Below are 17,155 nucleotides of genomic sequence, written 5' to 3' on the forward strand. Positions count from 1 at the left end.
CTAAAGAGCCCGGTCAGTGTGACCCTAAACAGCCTGGTCAGTGTGACGCTAAACAGCCCGGTCAGTGTGACCCTAAATAGCCCGGTCACTGTGACACGAAACAGCCCGGTCAGAGAGACCCTAAACAGCCCGGTCAGTGTGACCCTAAACAGCCCGGTCACTGTGACCCTAAACAGCCTGGTCACTGTGACCCTAAACAGCCTGGTCAGTGTGACCCTAAACTGTCCGGTCACTGTGACCCTAAACAGCCCGGTCACTGTGACCCTAAACAGCCCGGTCACTGTGACCCTAACCAGTCCAGTTACTGTGACACTAAACAGCCCGGTCACTGTGACCCTAAACAGCCCGGTCACAGTGACCCTAAACAGCCCGGTCAGAGTGACCCTAAAACGCCCGCTCAAACTGACCCTAAACAGCCCGGTCAGTGTGACCCTAAACAGCCCGGTCAGTGTGACCCTAAAAAGCCCGCTCAAACTGACCCTAAACAGCCCGGTCACTGTGACACTAAACAGCCCGCTCAAACTGACCCTAAACAGCCCGGTCACTGTGACCCTAATAAGCCCGGTCAGTGTGACCCTAAAAAGCTCGCTCAAACTGACCCTAAACAGCCCGGTCACTGTGACCCTAAACAGCCCGGTCAGTGTGACCCTAAACAGCCCGGTCACTGTGACACGAAACAGCCCGGTCAGTGTGACCCTAAATAGCCCGGTCACTGTGACACTAAACAGCCCGGTCAGAGAGACCCAAAACAGCCCGGTCAGTGTGACCCTAAACAGCCCGGTCAGTGTGACCCTAAACAGCCTGGTCAGTGTGACCCTAAACTGTCCGGTCACTGTGACCCTAAACAGCCCGGTCACTGTGACCCTAAACAGCCTGGTCAGTGTGACCCTAAACAGCCCGGTCACTGTGACACGAAACAGCCCGGTCAAAGAGACCCTAAACAGCCAGGTCAGTGTGACCCTAAACAGCCCGGTCAGTGTGACCCTAAACAGCCTGGTCAGTGTGACCCTAAACTGTCCGATCACTGTGACCCTAAACAGCCCGGTCACTGTGACCCTAAACAGTCCGGTCAGTGTGATTCTAAACAGCCCGGTCAATGTGATCCTAAACAGCTCCGTCAGTGTGACGCTCAGCAGCCCGGTCAGTGTGACCCTAAACAGCCCGGTCAGTGTGACCCTAAACAGCCCGGTCAGAGTGACCCTAAACAGCCCGGTCAGTGTGACCCTAAAAAGCCCGCTCAAACTGACCCTAAACAGCCCGGTCACTGTGACCCTAAACAGCCCGGTCAGTGTGACCTTAAACAGCCCGGTCAGTGTGACCCTAAATAGCCCGATCACTGCGACACTAAACAGCCCGGTCACTGTGACCCTAAACAGCCTCGACACTGTGACCCTAAACAGCCCGATCAGTGTGACCCTAAACAGTCCAGTTACTGTGACCCTAAACAGCCCGGTCAGTGTGACCCTAAACAGCCCGGTCAGTGTGTCCCTAAATAGCCCGGTCACTGTGACCCTAAACAGCCCGGTCAGTGTGACCCTAAACAGCCCGGTCACTGTGACCCTAAACAGCCCAGTCAGTGTGACCCTAAATAGCCCGGTCACTGTGACACGAAACAGCCCGGTCAGAGAGACCCTAAACAGCCCGGTCAGTGTGACGCTAAACAGCCCGGTCAGTGTGACCCTAAATAGCCCGGTCACTGTGACACTAAACAGCCTGGTCAGAGAGACCCTAAACAGCCCGGTCAGTGTGACCCTAAACAGCCCGGTCACTGTGACCCTAAACAGCCCAGTCAGTGTGACCCTAAACAGCCCGGTCACTGTGACCCTAAACAGCCTGGTCAGTGTGACCCTAAACTGTCCGGTCACTGTGACCCTAAACAGCCCGCTCACTGTGACCCTAAACAGCCCGGTCACTGTGACCCTAAACAGCCCGGTCAGTGTGACCCTAAAAAGCCGGCTCAAACTGACCCTAAACAGCCCGGTCAGTGTGACCCTAAACAGCCCGGTCAGTGTGACCCTAAAGAGCCCGCTCAAACTGACCCTAAACAGCCCGGTCCCTGTGACCCTAAACAGTCCGGTCCCTGTGACCCTAAGCAGCCCGGTCAGTGTGACCCTAAACAGCCCGGTCAGAGTGACCCTAAACAGCCCGGTCAGTGTGACCCTAAAAAGCTCGCTCAAACTGACCCTAAACAGACCGGTCAGTGTGACCCTAAACAGCCCGGTCACTGTGACACTAAACAGCCCGGTCAGTGTGACCCTAAACAGCCCGGTCAGTGTGACCCTAATAAGCCCGGTCAGTGTGACCCTAAAAAGCTCGCTCAAACAGACCCCAAACAGCTAGGTCAGTGTGATCCTAAAAAGCCCGCTGAAACTGACCCTAAACAGCCCGGTCACTGTGACCCTAAACAGCCCGGTCAGTGTGACCCTAAACAGCCCGGTCAGTGTGACCCTAAATAGCCCGGTCACTGTGACACGAAACAGCCCGGTCAGAGAGACCCTAAACAGCCCGGTCAGTGTGACCCTAAACAGCCCGGTCAGTGTGACCCTAAATAGCCCGGTCACTGTGACCCTAAACAGCCCGGTCAGAGAGACCCTAAACAGCCCGGTCAGTGTGACCCTAAACAGCCCGGTCACTGTGACCCTAAACAGCCCGGTCAGTGTGACCCTAAACAGCCCGGTCACTGTGACCCTAAACAGCCTGGTCAGTGTGACCCTAAACTGTCCGGTCACTGTGACCCTAAACAGCCCGGTCAGTGTGACCCTAAAAAGCCCGCTCAAACTGACCCTAAACAGCCCGGTCAGTGTGACCCTAAACAGCCCGTTCAGTGTGACTCTAAAAAGCCCGCTCAAACTGACCCTAAACAGCCCGGTCCCTGTGACCCTAAACAGTCCGGTCAGTGTGATTCTAAACAGCCCGGTCAATGTGATTCTAAACAGCTCCGTCAGTGTGACGCTAAGCAGCCCGGTCAGTGTGACCCTAAACAGCCCGGTCAGAGTGACCCTAAAAAGCCCGCTCAAACTGACCCTAAACAGCCCGCTCAAACTGACCCTAAACAGCCCGGTCAGTGTGACCCTAAACAGCCCGGTCAGTGTGACCCTAAACAGCCTGGTCAGTGTGACCCTAAACTGTCCGGTCACTGTGACCCTAAACAGCCCGGTCACTGTGACCCTAAACAGCCCGGTCACTGTGACCCTAAAAAGCCCGCTCAAACTGACCCTAAACAGCCCGGTCAGTGTGACCCTAAACAGCCCGGTCAGTGTGACCCTAAAAAGCCCGGTCAAACTGACCCTAAACAGCCCGGTCCCTGTGACCCTAAACAGTCCGGTCAGTGTGATTCTAAACAGTCCGGTCAGTGTGATTCTAAACAGCTCCGTCAGTGTGACGCTACGCAGCCCGGTCAGTGTGACCCTAAACAGCCCGGTCAGTGTGACCCTAAACAGCCCGGTCAGAGTGACCCTAAACAGCCCGGTCAGTGTGACCCTAAACAGCCCGGTCAGAGTGACCCTAAACAGCCCGGTCAGTGTGACCCTAAAAAGCCGGCTCAAACTGACCCTAAACAGCCCGGTCCCTGTGACCCTAAACAGTCCGGTCAGTGTGATTCTAAACAGCCCGGTCAATGTGATCCTAAACAGCTCCATCAGTGTGACGCTAAGCAGCCCGGTCAGTGTGACCCTAAACAGCCCGGTCAGTGTGAGCCTAAACAGCCCGGTCAGAGTGACCCTAAACAGCCCGGTCAGTGTGACCCTAAAAAGCCCGCTCAAACTGACCCTAAACAGCCCGGTCCCTGTGACCCTAAACAGTCCGGTCAGTGTGATTCTAAACAGCCCGGTCAATGTGATCCTAAACAGCTCCGTCAGTGTGACGCTAAGCAGCCCGGTCAGTGTGACCCTAAACAGCCCGGTCAGTGTGACCCTAAACAGCCCGCTCAAACTGACCCTAAACAGCCCGCTCAAACTGACCCTAAACAGCCCGGTCACTGTGACCCTAAACAGCCCGGTCAGTGTGACCATAAACAGCCCGGTCAGTGTGACCCAAAATAGCCCGATCACTGCGACACTAAACAGCCCGGTCACTGTGACCCTTAACAGCCTCGACACTGTGACCCTAAACAGCCCGGTCACTGTGACCCTAAACAGCCCGATCAGTGTGACCCTAAACAGTCCAGTTACTGTGACCCTAAACAGCCTGGTCAGTGTGACCCTAAACAGCCCGGTCAGTGTGTCCCTAAATAGCCCGGTCACTGTGACCCTAAACAGCCCGGTCAGTGTGACCCTAAACAGCCCGGTCAGTGTGACCCTAAATAGCCCGGTCACTGTGACACGAAACAGCCCGGTCAGAGAGACCCTAAACAGCCCGGTCAGTGTGACGCTAAACAGCACGATCAGAGTGACCCTAAACAGCCCGGTCAGTGTGACCCTAAAAAGCCCGCTCAAACTGACCCTAAACAGCCCATTCACTGTGACCCTAAACAGCCCGGTCAGTGTGACCTTAAACAGCCCGGTCAGTGTGACCCTAAATAGTCGGATCACTGCGACACTAAACAGCCCGGTCACTGTGACCCTAAACAGCCTCGACACTGTGACCCTAAACAGCCCGGTCACTGTGACCCTAAACAGCCCGATCAGTGTGACCCTAAACAGTCCAGTTACTGTGACCCTAAACAGCCCGGTCAGTGTGACCCTAAACAGCCCGGTCAGTGTGTCCCTAAATAGCCAGGTCACTGTGACCCTAAACAGCCCGGTCAGTGTGACCCTAAACAGCCCGGTCAGTGTGACCCTAAATAGCCCGGTCACTGTGACACGAAACAGCCCGGTCACTGTGACCCTAAACAGCCCGGTCAGTGTGACCCTAAACAGCCCGATCAGTGTGACCCTAAACAGTCCAGTTACTGTGACCCTAAACAGCCCGGTCAGTGTGACCCTAAACAGCCCGGTCAGTGTGTCCCTAAATAGCCCGGTCACTGTGACCCTAAACAGCCCGGTCAGTGTGACCCTAAACAGCCCGATCAGTGTGACCCTAAACAGTCCAGTTACTGTGACCCTAAACAGCCCGGTCAGTGTGACCCTAAACAGCCCGGTCAGTGTGTCCCTAAATAGCCCGGTCACTGTGACCCTAAACAGCCCGGTCAGTGTGACCCTAAACAGCCCGGTCACTGTGACCCTAAACAGCCCGGTCAGTGTGACCCTAAACAGCCTGGTCACTGTGACCCTAAACAGCCTGGTCAGTGTGACCCTAAACTGTCCGGTCACTGTGACCCTAAACAGCCCGGTCACTGTGACCCTAAACAGCCCGGTCACTGTGACCCTAAAAAGCCAGCTCAAACTGACCCTAACCAGCCCGGTCAGTGTGACCCTAAACAGCCCGGACAGAGTGACCCTAAACAGCCCGGTCAGTGTGACCCTAAAAAGCCCGCTCAAACTGACCCTAAACAGCCCGGTCACTGTGACCCTAAACAGCCCGGTCAGTGTGACCTTAAACAGCCCGGTCAGTGTGACCCTAAATAGCCCGATCACTGCGACACTAAACAGCCCGGTCACTGTGACCCTAAACAGCCTCGACACTGTGACCCTAAACAGCCCGGTCACTGTGACCCTAAACAGCCCGATCAGTGTGACCCTAAACAGTCCAGTTACTGTGACCCTAAACAGCCCGGTCAGTGTGACCCTAAACAGCCCGGTCAGTGTGTCCCTAAAAAGCCGGCTCAAACTGACCCTAAACAGCCCGGTCAGTGTGACCCTAAACAGCCCGGTCAGTGTGACCCTAAATAGCCCGGTCACTGTGACACTAAACAGCCCGGTCAGAGTGACCCTAAACAGCCCGGTCAGTGTGACCCTAAACTGCCCGGTCACTGTGACCCTAAACAGCCCTGTCAGTGTGACCCTAAACTGTCCGGTCACTGTGACCCTAAACAGCCCGGTCACTGTGACCCTAACCAGTCCAGTTACTGTGACCCCAAACAGTCCGGTCAGTGTGACCCTAAAAAACCCGCTCAAACTGACCCTAAACAGCCCGGTCACTGTGACCCTAAACAGCCCGGTCACTGTGACCCTAAAAAGACCGCTCAAACTGACCCTAAACAGCCCGGTCCCTGTGACCCTAAACTGTCCGGTCACTGTGACCCTAAACAGCCCGGTCACTGTGACCCTAACCAGTCCTGTTACTGTGACCCCAAACAGTCCGGTCAGTGTGACCCTAAAAAACCCGCTTAAACTGACCCTAAACAGCCCGGTCACTGTGACCCTAAACAGCCCGGTCACTGTGACCCTAAACAGCCCGGTCAGTGTGACCCTAAAAAGCCCGCTCAATCTGACCCTAAACAGCCCGGTCCCTGTGACCCGAAACAGTCCGGTCAGTGTGATTCTAAACAGCCCGGTCAATGTGATCCTAAACAGCTCCGTCAGTGTGACCTGAAACAGCCCGGTCAGTGTGACCCTAAACAGCCCGGTCAGAGTGACCCTAAACAGCCCGGTCAGTGTGACCCTAAACAGCCCGGTCAGAGTGACCCTAAACAGCCCGGTCAGTGTGACCCTAAAAAGCCCGCTCAAACTGACCCTAAACAGCTCGGTCACTGTGACCCTAAACAGCCCGGTCAGTGTGACCTTAAACAGCCCGGTCAGTGTGACCCTAAATAGCCCGATCACTGCGACACCATACAGCCCGGTCACTGTGACCCTAAACAGCCCGATCAGTGTGACCCTAAACAGTCCAGTTACTGTGACCCTAAACAGCCCGGTCAGTGTGACCCTAAACAGCCCGGTCAGTGTGTCCCTAAAAAACCCGCTCAAACTGACCCTAAACAGCCCGGTCAGTGTGACCCTAAACAGCCCGGTCAGTGTGACCCTAAAAAGCTCGCTCAAACAGACCCCAAACAGCTAGGTCACTGTGACACGAAACAGCCCGGTCAGAGAGTCCCTAAACAGCCCGGTCAGTGTGACCCTAAACAGCCCGGTCACTGTGACACTAAACAGCTCGGTCAGAGAGACCCTAAACAGCCCGGTCAGTGTGACCCTAAACAGCCCGGTCAGTGTGACCCTAAACAGCCCGGTCACTGTGACCCTAACCAGTCCTGTTACTGTGACCCCAAACAGTCCGGTCAGTGTGACCCTAAAAAACCCGCTCAAACTGACCCTAAACAGCCCGGTCACTGTGACCCTAAACAGCCCGGTCACTGTGACCCTAAACAGCCCGGTCAGTGTGACCCTAAAAAGCCCGCTCAAACTGACCCTAAACAGCCCGTTCCCTGTGACCCGAAACAGTCCGGTCAGTGTGATTCTAAACAGCCCGGTCAATGTGATCCTAAACAGCTCTGTCAGTGTGACCCTAAACAGCCCGGCCAGTGTGACCCTAAACAGTCCTGTTACTGTGACCCCAAACAGTCCGGTCAGTGTGACCCTAAACAGCCCGGTCAGTGTGACCCTAAACAGCCCGGTCAGTGTGTCCCTAAAAAACCCGCTCAAACTGACCCTAAACAGCCCGGTCAGTGTGACCCTAAACAGCCCGGTCAGTGTGACCCTAAAAAGCTCGCTCAAACAGACCCCAAACAGCTAGGTCACTGTGACACGAAACAGCCCGGTCAGAGAGTCCCTAAACAGCCCGGTCAGTGTGACCCTAAACAGCCCGGTCAGTGTGACCCTAAACAGCCCGGTCACTGTGACACTAAACAGCCCGGTCAGAGAGACCCTAAACAGCCCGGTCAGTGTGACCCTAAACAGCCCGGTCACTGTGACCCTAAACAGCCTGGTCAGTGTGACCCTAAACTGTCCGGTCACTGTGACCCTAAACAGCCCGGTCACTGTGACCCTAACCAGTCCAGTTACTGTGACCCCAAACAGTCCGGTCAGTGTGACCCTAAAAAACCCGCTCAAACTGACCCTAAACAGCCCGGTCACTGTGACCCTAAACAGCCCGGTCAGTGTGACCTTAAACAGCCCGGTCACTGTGACCCTAAACAGTCTCGACACTGTGACCCTAAACAGCCCGGTCACTGTGACCCTAAACAGTCCGGTCAGTGTGACCCTACACAGCCCGGTCACTGTGACCCTAAACAGCCCGATCAGTATGACCCTAAACAGTCCAGTTACTGTGACCCTAAACAGCCCGGTCAGTGTGACCCTAAACAGCCCGGTCAGTGTGTCCCTAAAAAACCCGCTCAAACTGACCCTAAATTGCCCGGTCAGTGTGACCCTAAACAGCCCGGTCAGTGTGTCCCTAAAAAACCCGCTCAAACTGACCCTAAACTGTCTAGTCAGTGAGACCCTAAACAGCCAGGTCAGTGTGACCCTAAACAGCCCGGTCAGTGTGACCCTAAACAGCCCAGTCACTGTGACCCTAAACAGCCCACTGTGACCCTAAAATGCCCGGTCAGTGTGACCCTAAAAAGCCCGGTCAGTGTGACCCTAAAAATCTCGCTCAAACAGACCCCAAACAGCTAGGTCAGTGTGATCCTAAAAAGCCCGCTCAAACTGACCCTAAACAGCCCGGTCACTGTGACCATAAACAGCCCAGTCAGTGTAACCCTAAACAGCCCGGTTAGTGTGACCCTAAACAGCCCGGTCAGTGTGACCCTAAACAGTCCGGTCAGTGTGACCCTAAACAGCCCGGTCACTGTGACCCTAAACAGCCCGGTCAGTGTGACCCTAAACAGTCCGGTCAGTGTGACCCTAAACAGCCCGGTCACTGTGACCCTAAACAGCCCGATCAGTGTGACCCTAAACAGCCCGGTCAGTGTGACCCTAAACAGCTCTGTCAGTGTGACCCTAAACAGCCCGGTCAGTGTGACCCTAAAAGGCCCGGTCAGTGTGACCATAAACTGCCCGGTCACTGTGACCCTAAACAGCCCGGTCAGAGAGATCCTAAACAGCCCGGTCACTGTGACCCTAAACAGCCCGATTAGTGTGACCCTAAACAGTCCAGTTACTGTGACCCTAAACAGCCCGGTCAGTGTGACCCTAAACAGCCCGGTCACTGTGACCCTAAACAGCCCGGTCAGTGTGACCCTAAACAGCCCGGTCACTGTGACCCTAAACAGCCAGGTCAGTGTGACCCTAAACAGCCCGGTCAGTGTGAACCTAAACAGCCCGGTCAGTGTGATCCTAAACAGCCCGGTCAGTGTGACCCTAAATAGCCCGGTCACTGTGACCCTAAACAGCCCGGTCAGAGAGACCGTAAACAGCCCGGTCAGTGTGACCCTAAACAGCCCAGTGAGAGAGACCCTAAACAGCCCGGTCACTGTGACCCTAAACAGCACGGTCACTGTGACCCTAAACAGCCCGGTCAGTGTGACCCTAAACAGCCCGGTCACTGTGACACTAAACAGCCCGGTCAGTGTGACCCTAAATAGCCCGGTCAGTGTGACCCTAAACAGCCCGGTCAGTGTGAACCTAAACTGCCCGGTCAGTGTGATCCTAAACAGCCCGGTCAGTGTGACCCTAAATAGCCCGGTTACTGTGACACTAAGCAGCCCGGTCACTGTGACCCTAAACAGCCTGGTCACTGTGACCCTAAACAGCCCGGTCACTGTGACCCTCAACAGCCCGGTCAGTGTGACCCTAAACAGCCCGGTCAGTGTGACCCTAAACAGTCCGGTCAGTGTGACTCTAAACAGCCCGGTCAGTGTGACCCTAAAAAGCCCGGTCAGTGTGACCCTAAACAGCCCGGTCACTGTGACCCTAAACAGCCCGGTCAGTGTGACCCTAAAATGCCCGCTCAAACTGACCCTAAACAGCCCGGTCAGTGTGACCCTAAAAAGCCCGGTCAGTGTGAACCTAAATAGCCCGGTCAGTGTGACCCTAAACAGCCCGGTCAGTGTGACCCTAAAATGCCCGCTCAAACTGACCCTAAACAGCCCGGTCAGTGTGACCCTAAAAAGCCCGGTCAGTGTGAACCTAAATAGCCCGGTCAGTGTGACCCTAAACAGCCCGGTCAGTGTGACCCTAAAATGCCCGCTCAAACTGACCCTAAACAGCCCGGTCCCTGTGACCCTAAACAGCCCGGTCACTGTGACCCTAAACAGCCCAGTCAGTGTGACCCTAAACAGCCCGATCACTGCGACACTAAACAGCCCGGTCAGTGTGACCCTAAACAGCCCGGTCAGTGTGACCCTAAATAGCCCGGTCAGTGTGAGCCTAAACAGCCCGGTCACTGTGACCCTAAACAGCCCGGTCAGTGTGACCCTAAACAGCCCGGTGACTGGGACGACACATCTACCCTGGGACAGGCTAAGCAATGACAGGCCAGAGAATTCCTGGAGCCTGTCACTCCAACGCCATAAACACACACACCTATAGATACCACCCCCCAACCGCTCATTAACAAACAGGAAATGACATCACCACAAACCCCTGCAACCCCATCCTGGACAAATCTATAAATAGAAAGCAGGAGAGAACAGCTTCGCCTGACTTGGAGGTCCCCACTGATGATGTTACTGAGCCAGGGAATGACACATCTGGATATCAACCCGACAGCTCAGCGAGCAAACCTACACCCTAAACCTCAACCTGAGCTACAAACCTTCACAAACATTGCAAGACATTGTCTGCCTTCTCCACAGCCCTGTTAACCTGGGTGGTAACTTCCAAGCATCTGTGTACCTGGACACCGAGCTCTCTCTGCTCATCTACACTACCAAGAATCTTCCCATTAGCCCAGTACTTTCCATTCCGGTAACTCCGACCAAAGTGAATCACCTCACACTTGTTCGCATTAAGCTCCATTTGCCACCTCTCAGCCCAGCTCTGCAGCTTATCTATGTCTCTCTGTAACCTACAACATCCTTCGTCACTATCCACAACTCCACCGACCTTGGTGTCGTCTGCAAATTTACTAATCCACCCTTCTACGCCCTCATCCAGGTAGTTTATAAAAATGTCGAACAGCAGTGGACCCAACATCGACCCTTGCGGTACACCACTGGTAACTGGACTCCAGGATGAACATTTCCCATCAACCACCACCCTCTGTCTTCTTTCAGCAAGCCAATTACTGATCCAAACTGCTATATCTCCCACAAGCCCATTCCTCCGCATTTTGTACAATAGCCTCCTGCGGGGAACCTTATCGAACACCTTGCTGAAATCCATATACACCACATCAACCAGTTTACTCTCATCTACCTGTTTGGTCACTTTCTCAAAGAACTCAGTAAGGTTTGTGAGGTATGCCCGACCCTTCACAAAACCGTGCTGACTATCCCTAATCAAATTATTCTTTTCTAGATGATTATAAATCCTATCTCTTATAACCTTTTCCAACACTTTACCAACAACTGAAGTAAGGCTCACTGGTCTATAATTACCTGGGTTGTCTCTACTCCCCTTCTTGAACAGGGGAACACATTTGCTATCCTCCCGTCCTCAGGCAATATTCCTGTACACAATGACGATTTAAAGATCAAAGCCAAAGGCTCGGCAATCTCCTCCCTGGCTTCCCAGAGGATCCTGGGATAAATCCCATCCAGCCCAGGGGACTTATCTATTTTCACACTCTGCAGGATTTCCAATACCTCTTCCTTGTGAACCTCAATCCCACCCAGTCTGGTAGCCTGTATCTCAGTATTCCCCTCGACAACATTGTCATTTTCTAGAGTGGATACTGTCGAAAAATATTCATTTAGTACTTCCCTTATTTCGTCTGACTCCACACACAACTTCCCACGACTATCCTTGATTGACCCTAATCTGAGCTGAAAATGTGTTGCTGGAAAAGCGCAGCAGGTCAGGCAGCATCCGAGGAGCAGGAGAATCAACGTTTCGGGCACGAGCCCTTCTTCAGGAACTTCCTCCCACTTCTTCCAAACCAAAGGAGTAGCCATCGGCACCCGCATGGGCACCCACATGGGCACCCGCATGGGCACCCGCATGGGCACCAGCTATGCCTGCCTCTTTGTCGGATATATGGAACGGTCCATCTTCCACAGCTACACTGGCACCACCCGCCACCTTTTCACTTTCTCCTAGGCCCTAATCTTACTCTTGTCATTCTTTTATTCCTTAAATATCTATAGAAAGCCTTAGGGTTTACCCTGATCCTATCCTCCAACAACTTCTCATGTCTCCTCCTGGCTCTTCTGAGCTCTCTCTTTAGGTCTTTCCTGGCTCCCTTGTAACCCTCCAGTGCCCAAACTGAGCCTACACATCTCATCCTAACAAAAGCAGCCTTCTTCCTCTTGACCAGAGATTTCACTTCCTTCGTAAACCACAGCTCCCGCGCTCTCCAGCTTCCTCCCTGCCTGACAGGTACATACTTATCTAGGACACATGGGAGCTTTTCCTTGAATAAGCTCCACATTTCTAATGTGCCCATCCCCTGCAGTTTCCTTCCCCATCCTATGCTTCCTAAATCTTGTCTAATCGCATCGTAATTACCTTTAACCCAGTTGTAACTCTGACCCAGTGGTATACACCTATCCTATCACTAAAGCAAACGTAATAGAATTGTGATCACTATCACCAAAGTGCTCACCTACTTCCAAGTCTAACACCTGGCCGGGTTCATTACCCAGTACCAACTCTAATGTGGCTTCACCCCTTGTTGACCTGTCTACATACTGTGCCAGGAAGCCTTCCTGCACACACTGGACAAAAACTGATCCATCTATAGTACTCGTACTATAGTGTTCCCAGTCAATATTTGGAAAATTGAAGTCCTCCATGACAACTACCCTGTCTCTCTCACTCCTATCAAGAATCATCTTTGCTATCCTTTCCTCTACATCTCTGGAACTATTCGGAGGCCTATAGAAAACTCCCAACAGGGTAACCTCTCCTTTCCTGTTTCTAACCTCAGCCCATACTACCTCAGTTGACGAGTCCCCAAAACATCCTTACTGCAACTGTAATACTGTCCTTGACCAACAATGCCACACTTCCCCCTCTTTTACCATCTTCTCTGTTCTTACTGAAACATCTAAATCCTGGAACCTGCAACAATCATTCCTGTCCCTGCTCTATCCATGTCTCCAAAATGGCCACAACATCAAAGTCCCAGGTACCAACCCATGCTGCAAGTTCACCCACCTTATTCCGGATGTTCCTGGCGTTGAGGTAGACACATTCCAAACCCCCTTCCTGCCTGATGGTACACTCCAGTGCCCTTCAACCTCATTGCTGACCTCAGTCCTCTTAACACTCAATCTCAAGTATCAGTTCCCCCCTGCACACGGCATTAGTTCGAACCCTCTCCAAGTAAATTGGCCCCCACTCCCCGAGATGTTGGTACCGTCTGGTTCACGTGAAGATCACCCTGTTTGCCGATGTCCCACCTCACCACAAAAGAGCGCCAGTTATCCAGCGATCCTGAAGCCTCCCCCTGCACCGTCCCGGTGGCTGGCTCATGGCCTAACTTGTGGTTGTGTTTCCCCTGCAGTGTCTGCACGGGGTGAGCCAGTCCCAGTCACTGAGATACTTTGGTCAGTCAGTCGCTGGGGCGATGGATGTCAGTGGGGACCAGCTGACTGACCTAGCGATTGGCTCTCTCGGCACGGTGACCGTGTTCCGGTAAGGACCAGGTCGGAGAGGATTGTAACACAGACTGCTTCTGCACCGGCCCGGGGAGAGGGGGCAGTAACCCAGAGACACAGACAGAGACACATACCAACAGAGAGAGAGAGAGAGACCCACACACAGGGACAGAGACACACGCCCACACTCAGAGAGAGAGAGAGAGAGAGAGAGAGAGAGACCCACACACAGGGACAGAGACACACACCCACACTCAGAGAGAGAGAGAGAGAGAGAGACCCACACACTGGGACAGAGACACACACCCACACTTGACAGAACACACACTGACAGAGAGAGAGAGAGACAGTGACAGAGAGACCCACACAGAGGTACAGAGACACACACCCACACAGAGAGAGAGAAAGAGAGAGACCCACACACAGGGACAGAGACACACGCCCACACTCAGAGAGAGAGAGAGAGAGACCCACACACAGGGACAGAATACACACCCACACTCAGAGAGGAAGTGTGAGAGAGAGAGAGAGAGAGAGACAAACAGGGACAGAGACCCACACACTGGGACAGAGACACACACCCACACTCGACAGAGACACACACTGACAGAGAGAGAGAGACAGTGACAGAGAGACTCACACAGAGGTACAGAGACACACACCCACACAGAGAGAGAGAAAGAGAGAGAGAGACCCATACACAGGGACAGACAGACAAACACACACTCAGAGAGAGTGAGAGAGACAAACAGGGACAGAGACACACCCACACTCAGAGAGAGTGAGAGAGACCCACACACAGGGACAGAGACACACACCCACACTCAGAGAGAGAGAGAGAGAGACCCACACACAGGGACAGAGACACACAAAGACACAGAGAGAGAGAGACAGAGAGAGAGCGCCACACACAGGGACAGAGACACACACCCAGATCCAGAGAGAGAGAGTGAGAGTGAGAGAGAGATATAGACCTACACACAGGGACAGAGACACAGACCCACACCCACAGAGAGAGGCCCACACACAGGGACAGAGACACAGACCCACACCCACAGAGAGAGGCCCACACACAGGGACAGAGACACAGACCCACACCCACAGAGAGAGAGGCCCACACACAGGGACAGTGACACACACCCACAGAGAGAGAGAGAGAGAGACCCACACACAGGGTCAGAGCGACACACCCACACTCAGAGAGAGGGAGAGAGTGTGAGAGAGAGAGAGAGAGAGACCCATACACAGGGACAGAGACACACACCGACAGAGAGAGAGAGAGAGACCCACACTCACGCACTCACAGAGAGAGAGAGTGAGAGAGACAGGGACAGAGACCCACACATAGGGACAGAGACACACACCCACACAGAGAGAGAGAAAGAGAGAGAGAGAGCCACACACAGGGTCAGAATATTCACGCACACTCAGAGAGGAAGTGAGTGAGAGAGAGAGACAGAGAGAGAGCGCCACACACAGGGACAGAGAGACACACCCACACTCAGAGAGAGAGAGAGAGAGAGACCAACACACAGGGACAGAGACACACACACCGGGACAGAGACACACACCCACACTCGACAGAGACACACACTGACAGAGAGAGAGAGAGAGACAGAGACAGAGAGACCCACACAGAGGTACAGAGACACACACCCACCCAGAGAGAGAGAAAGAGAGAGAGACCCATAGGGATAGACAGACAAACACACACTGAGAGAGAGAGAGTGAGAGAGACAAACAGGGACAGAGATATACCCACACTCAGAGAGAGAGAGAGACCCACACACAGGGACAGAGACACACACCCACACTCAGAGAGAGAGAGAGAGAGAGAGAGACCCACACACTGGGACAGAGACACACACCCACACTTGACAGAACACACACTGACAGAGAGAGAGAGAGACAGTGACAGAGAGACCCACACAGAGGTACAGAGACACACACCCACACAGAGAGAGAGAAAGAGAGAGACCCACACACAGGGACAGAGACACACGCCCACACTCAGAGAGAGAGAGAGAGAGACCCACACACAGGGACAGAATACACACCCACACTCAGAGAGGAAGTGTGAGAGAGAGAGAGACAAACAGGGACAGAGACCCACACACTGGGACAGAGACACACACCCACACTCGACAGAGACACACACTGACAGAGAGAGAGAGACAGTGACAGAGAGACTCACACAGAGGTACAGAGACACACACCCACACAGAGAGAGAGAAAGAGAGAGAGAGACCCATACACAGGGACAGACAGACAAACACACACTCAGAGAGAGTGAGAGAGACAAACAGGGACAGAGACACACCCACACTCAGAGAGAGTGAGAGAGACCCACACACAGGGACAGAGACACACACCCACACTCAGAGAGAGAGAGAGAGAGACCCACACACAGGGACAGAGACACACAAAGACACAGAGAGAGAGAGAGAGACAGAGAGAGAGCGCCACACACAGGGACAGAGACACACACCCAGATCCAGAGAGAGAGAGTGAGAGTGAGAGAGAGATATAGACCTACACACAGGGACAGAGACACAGACCCACACCCACAGAGAGAGGCCCACACACAGGGACAGAGACACAGACCCACACCCACAGAGAGAGAGGCCCACACACAGGGACAGTGACACACACCCACAGAGAGAGAGAGAGAGAGACCCACACACAGGGTCAGAGCGACACACCCACACTCAGAGAGAGGGAGAGAGTGTGAGAGAGAGAGAGAGAGAGACCCATACACAGGGACAGAGACACACACCGACAGAGAGAGAGAGAGAGACCCACACTCACGCACTCACAGAGAGAGAGAGTGAGAGAGACAGGGACAGAGACCCACACATAGGGACAGAGACACACACCCACACAGAGAGAGAGAAAGAGAGAGAGAGAGCCACACACAGGGTCAGAATATTCACGCACACTCAGAGAGGAAGTGAGTGAGAGAGAGAGACAGAGAGAGAGCGCCACACACAGGGACAGAGAGACACACCCACACTCAGAGAGAGAGAGAGAGAGAGAGACCAACACACAGGGACAGAGACACACACACCGGGACAGAGACACACACCCACACTCGACAGAGACACACACTGACAGAGAGAGAGAGAGAGACAGAGACAGAGAGACCCACACAGAGGTACAGAGACACACACCCACCCAGAGAGAGAGAAAGAGAGAGAGACCCATAGGGATAGACAGACAAACACACACTGAGAGAGAGAGAGTGAGAGAGACAAACAGGGACAGAGATATACCCACACTCAGAGAGAGAGAGAGACCAACACACAGGGACAAAGACACACACCCACACTCAGAGAGAGAGTGAGTGAGGGAGAGAGACCCATACACAGGGGCAGAATGACACACCCACACTCAGAGAGGAAGTGTGTGTGAGAGAGAGAGAGACAGAGAGAGAGAGCCACACACAGGGGACAGAGACACACACCCACCCAGAGAGAGAGAAAGAGAGAGAGAGACCCATAGGGATAGACAGACAAACACACACTCAGAGAGAGAGAGTGAGAGAGACAAACAGGCACAGAGATACACCCACACTCAGAGAGGGAGTGAGATAGAGAGAGAGAGAAAGAGCCACACACAGGGGCAGAGACACACACACACACACACACACACAGAAAAAGAGACCCATACACACAGGGACACAGACACACACACCGG

At 53.6% G+C, this 17,155-nt stretch overlaps 1 protein-coding gene across 1 annotated transcript in view; it reads left to right on the forward strand.

Moving 5' to 3' along the window:
• LOC132833540 (integrin alpha-X-like) overlaps positions 1-17,155 on the forward strand; it is a 199,313-nt gene that overhangs the window by 163,077 nt on the left and 19,081 nt on the right. Inside the window, exon 9 of the mRNA XM_060851901.1 lies at positions 13,366-13,496. Coding sequence (XP_060707884.1) covers positions 13,366-13,496 — 131 coding nt within the window. The remainder of the gene's footprint in view (positions 1-13,365; positions 13,497-17,155) is intronic.

This window comes from Hemiscyllium ocellatum, chromosome 37, assembly GCF_020745735.1.
Source record: "Hemiscyllium ocellatum isolate sHemOce1 chromosome 37, sHemOce1.pat.X.cur, whole genome shotgun sequence".
Taxonomy (NCBI): domain Eukaryota; kingdom Metazoa; phylum Chordata; class Chondrichthyes; order Orectolobiformes; family Hemiscylliidae; genus Hemiscyllium; species Hemiscyllium ocellatum.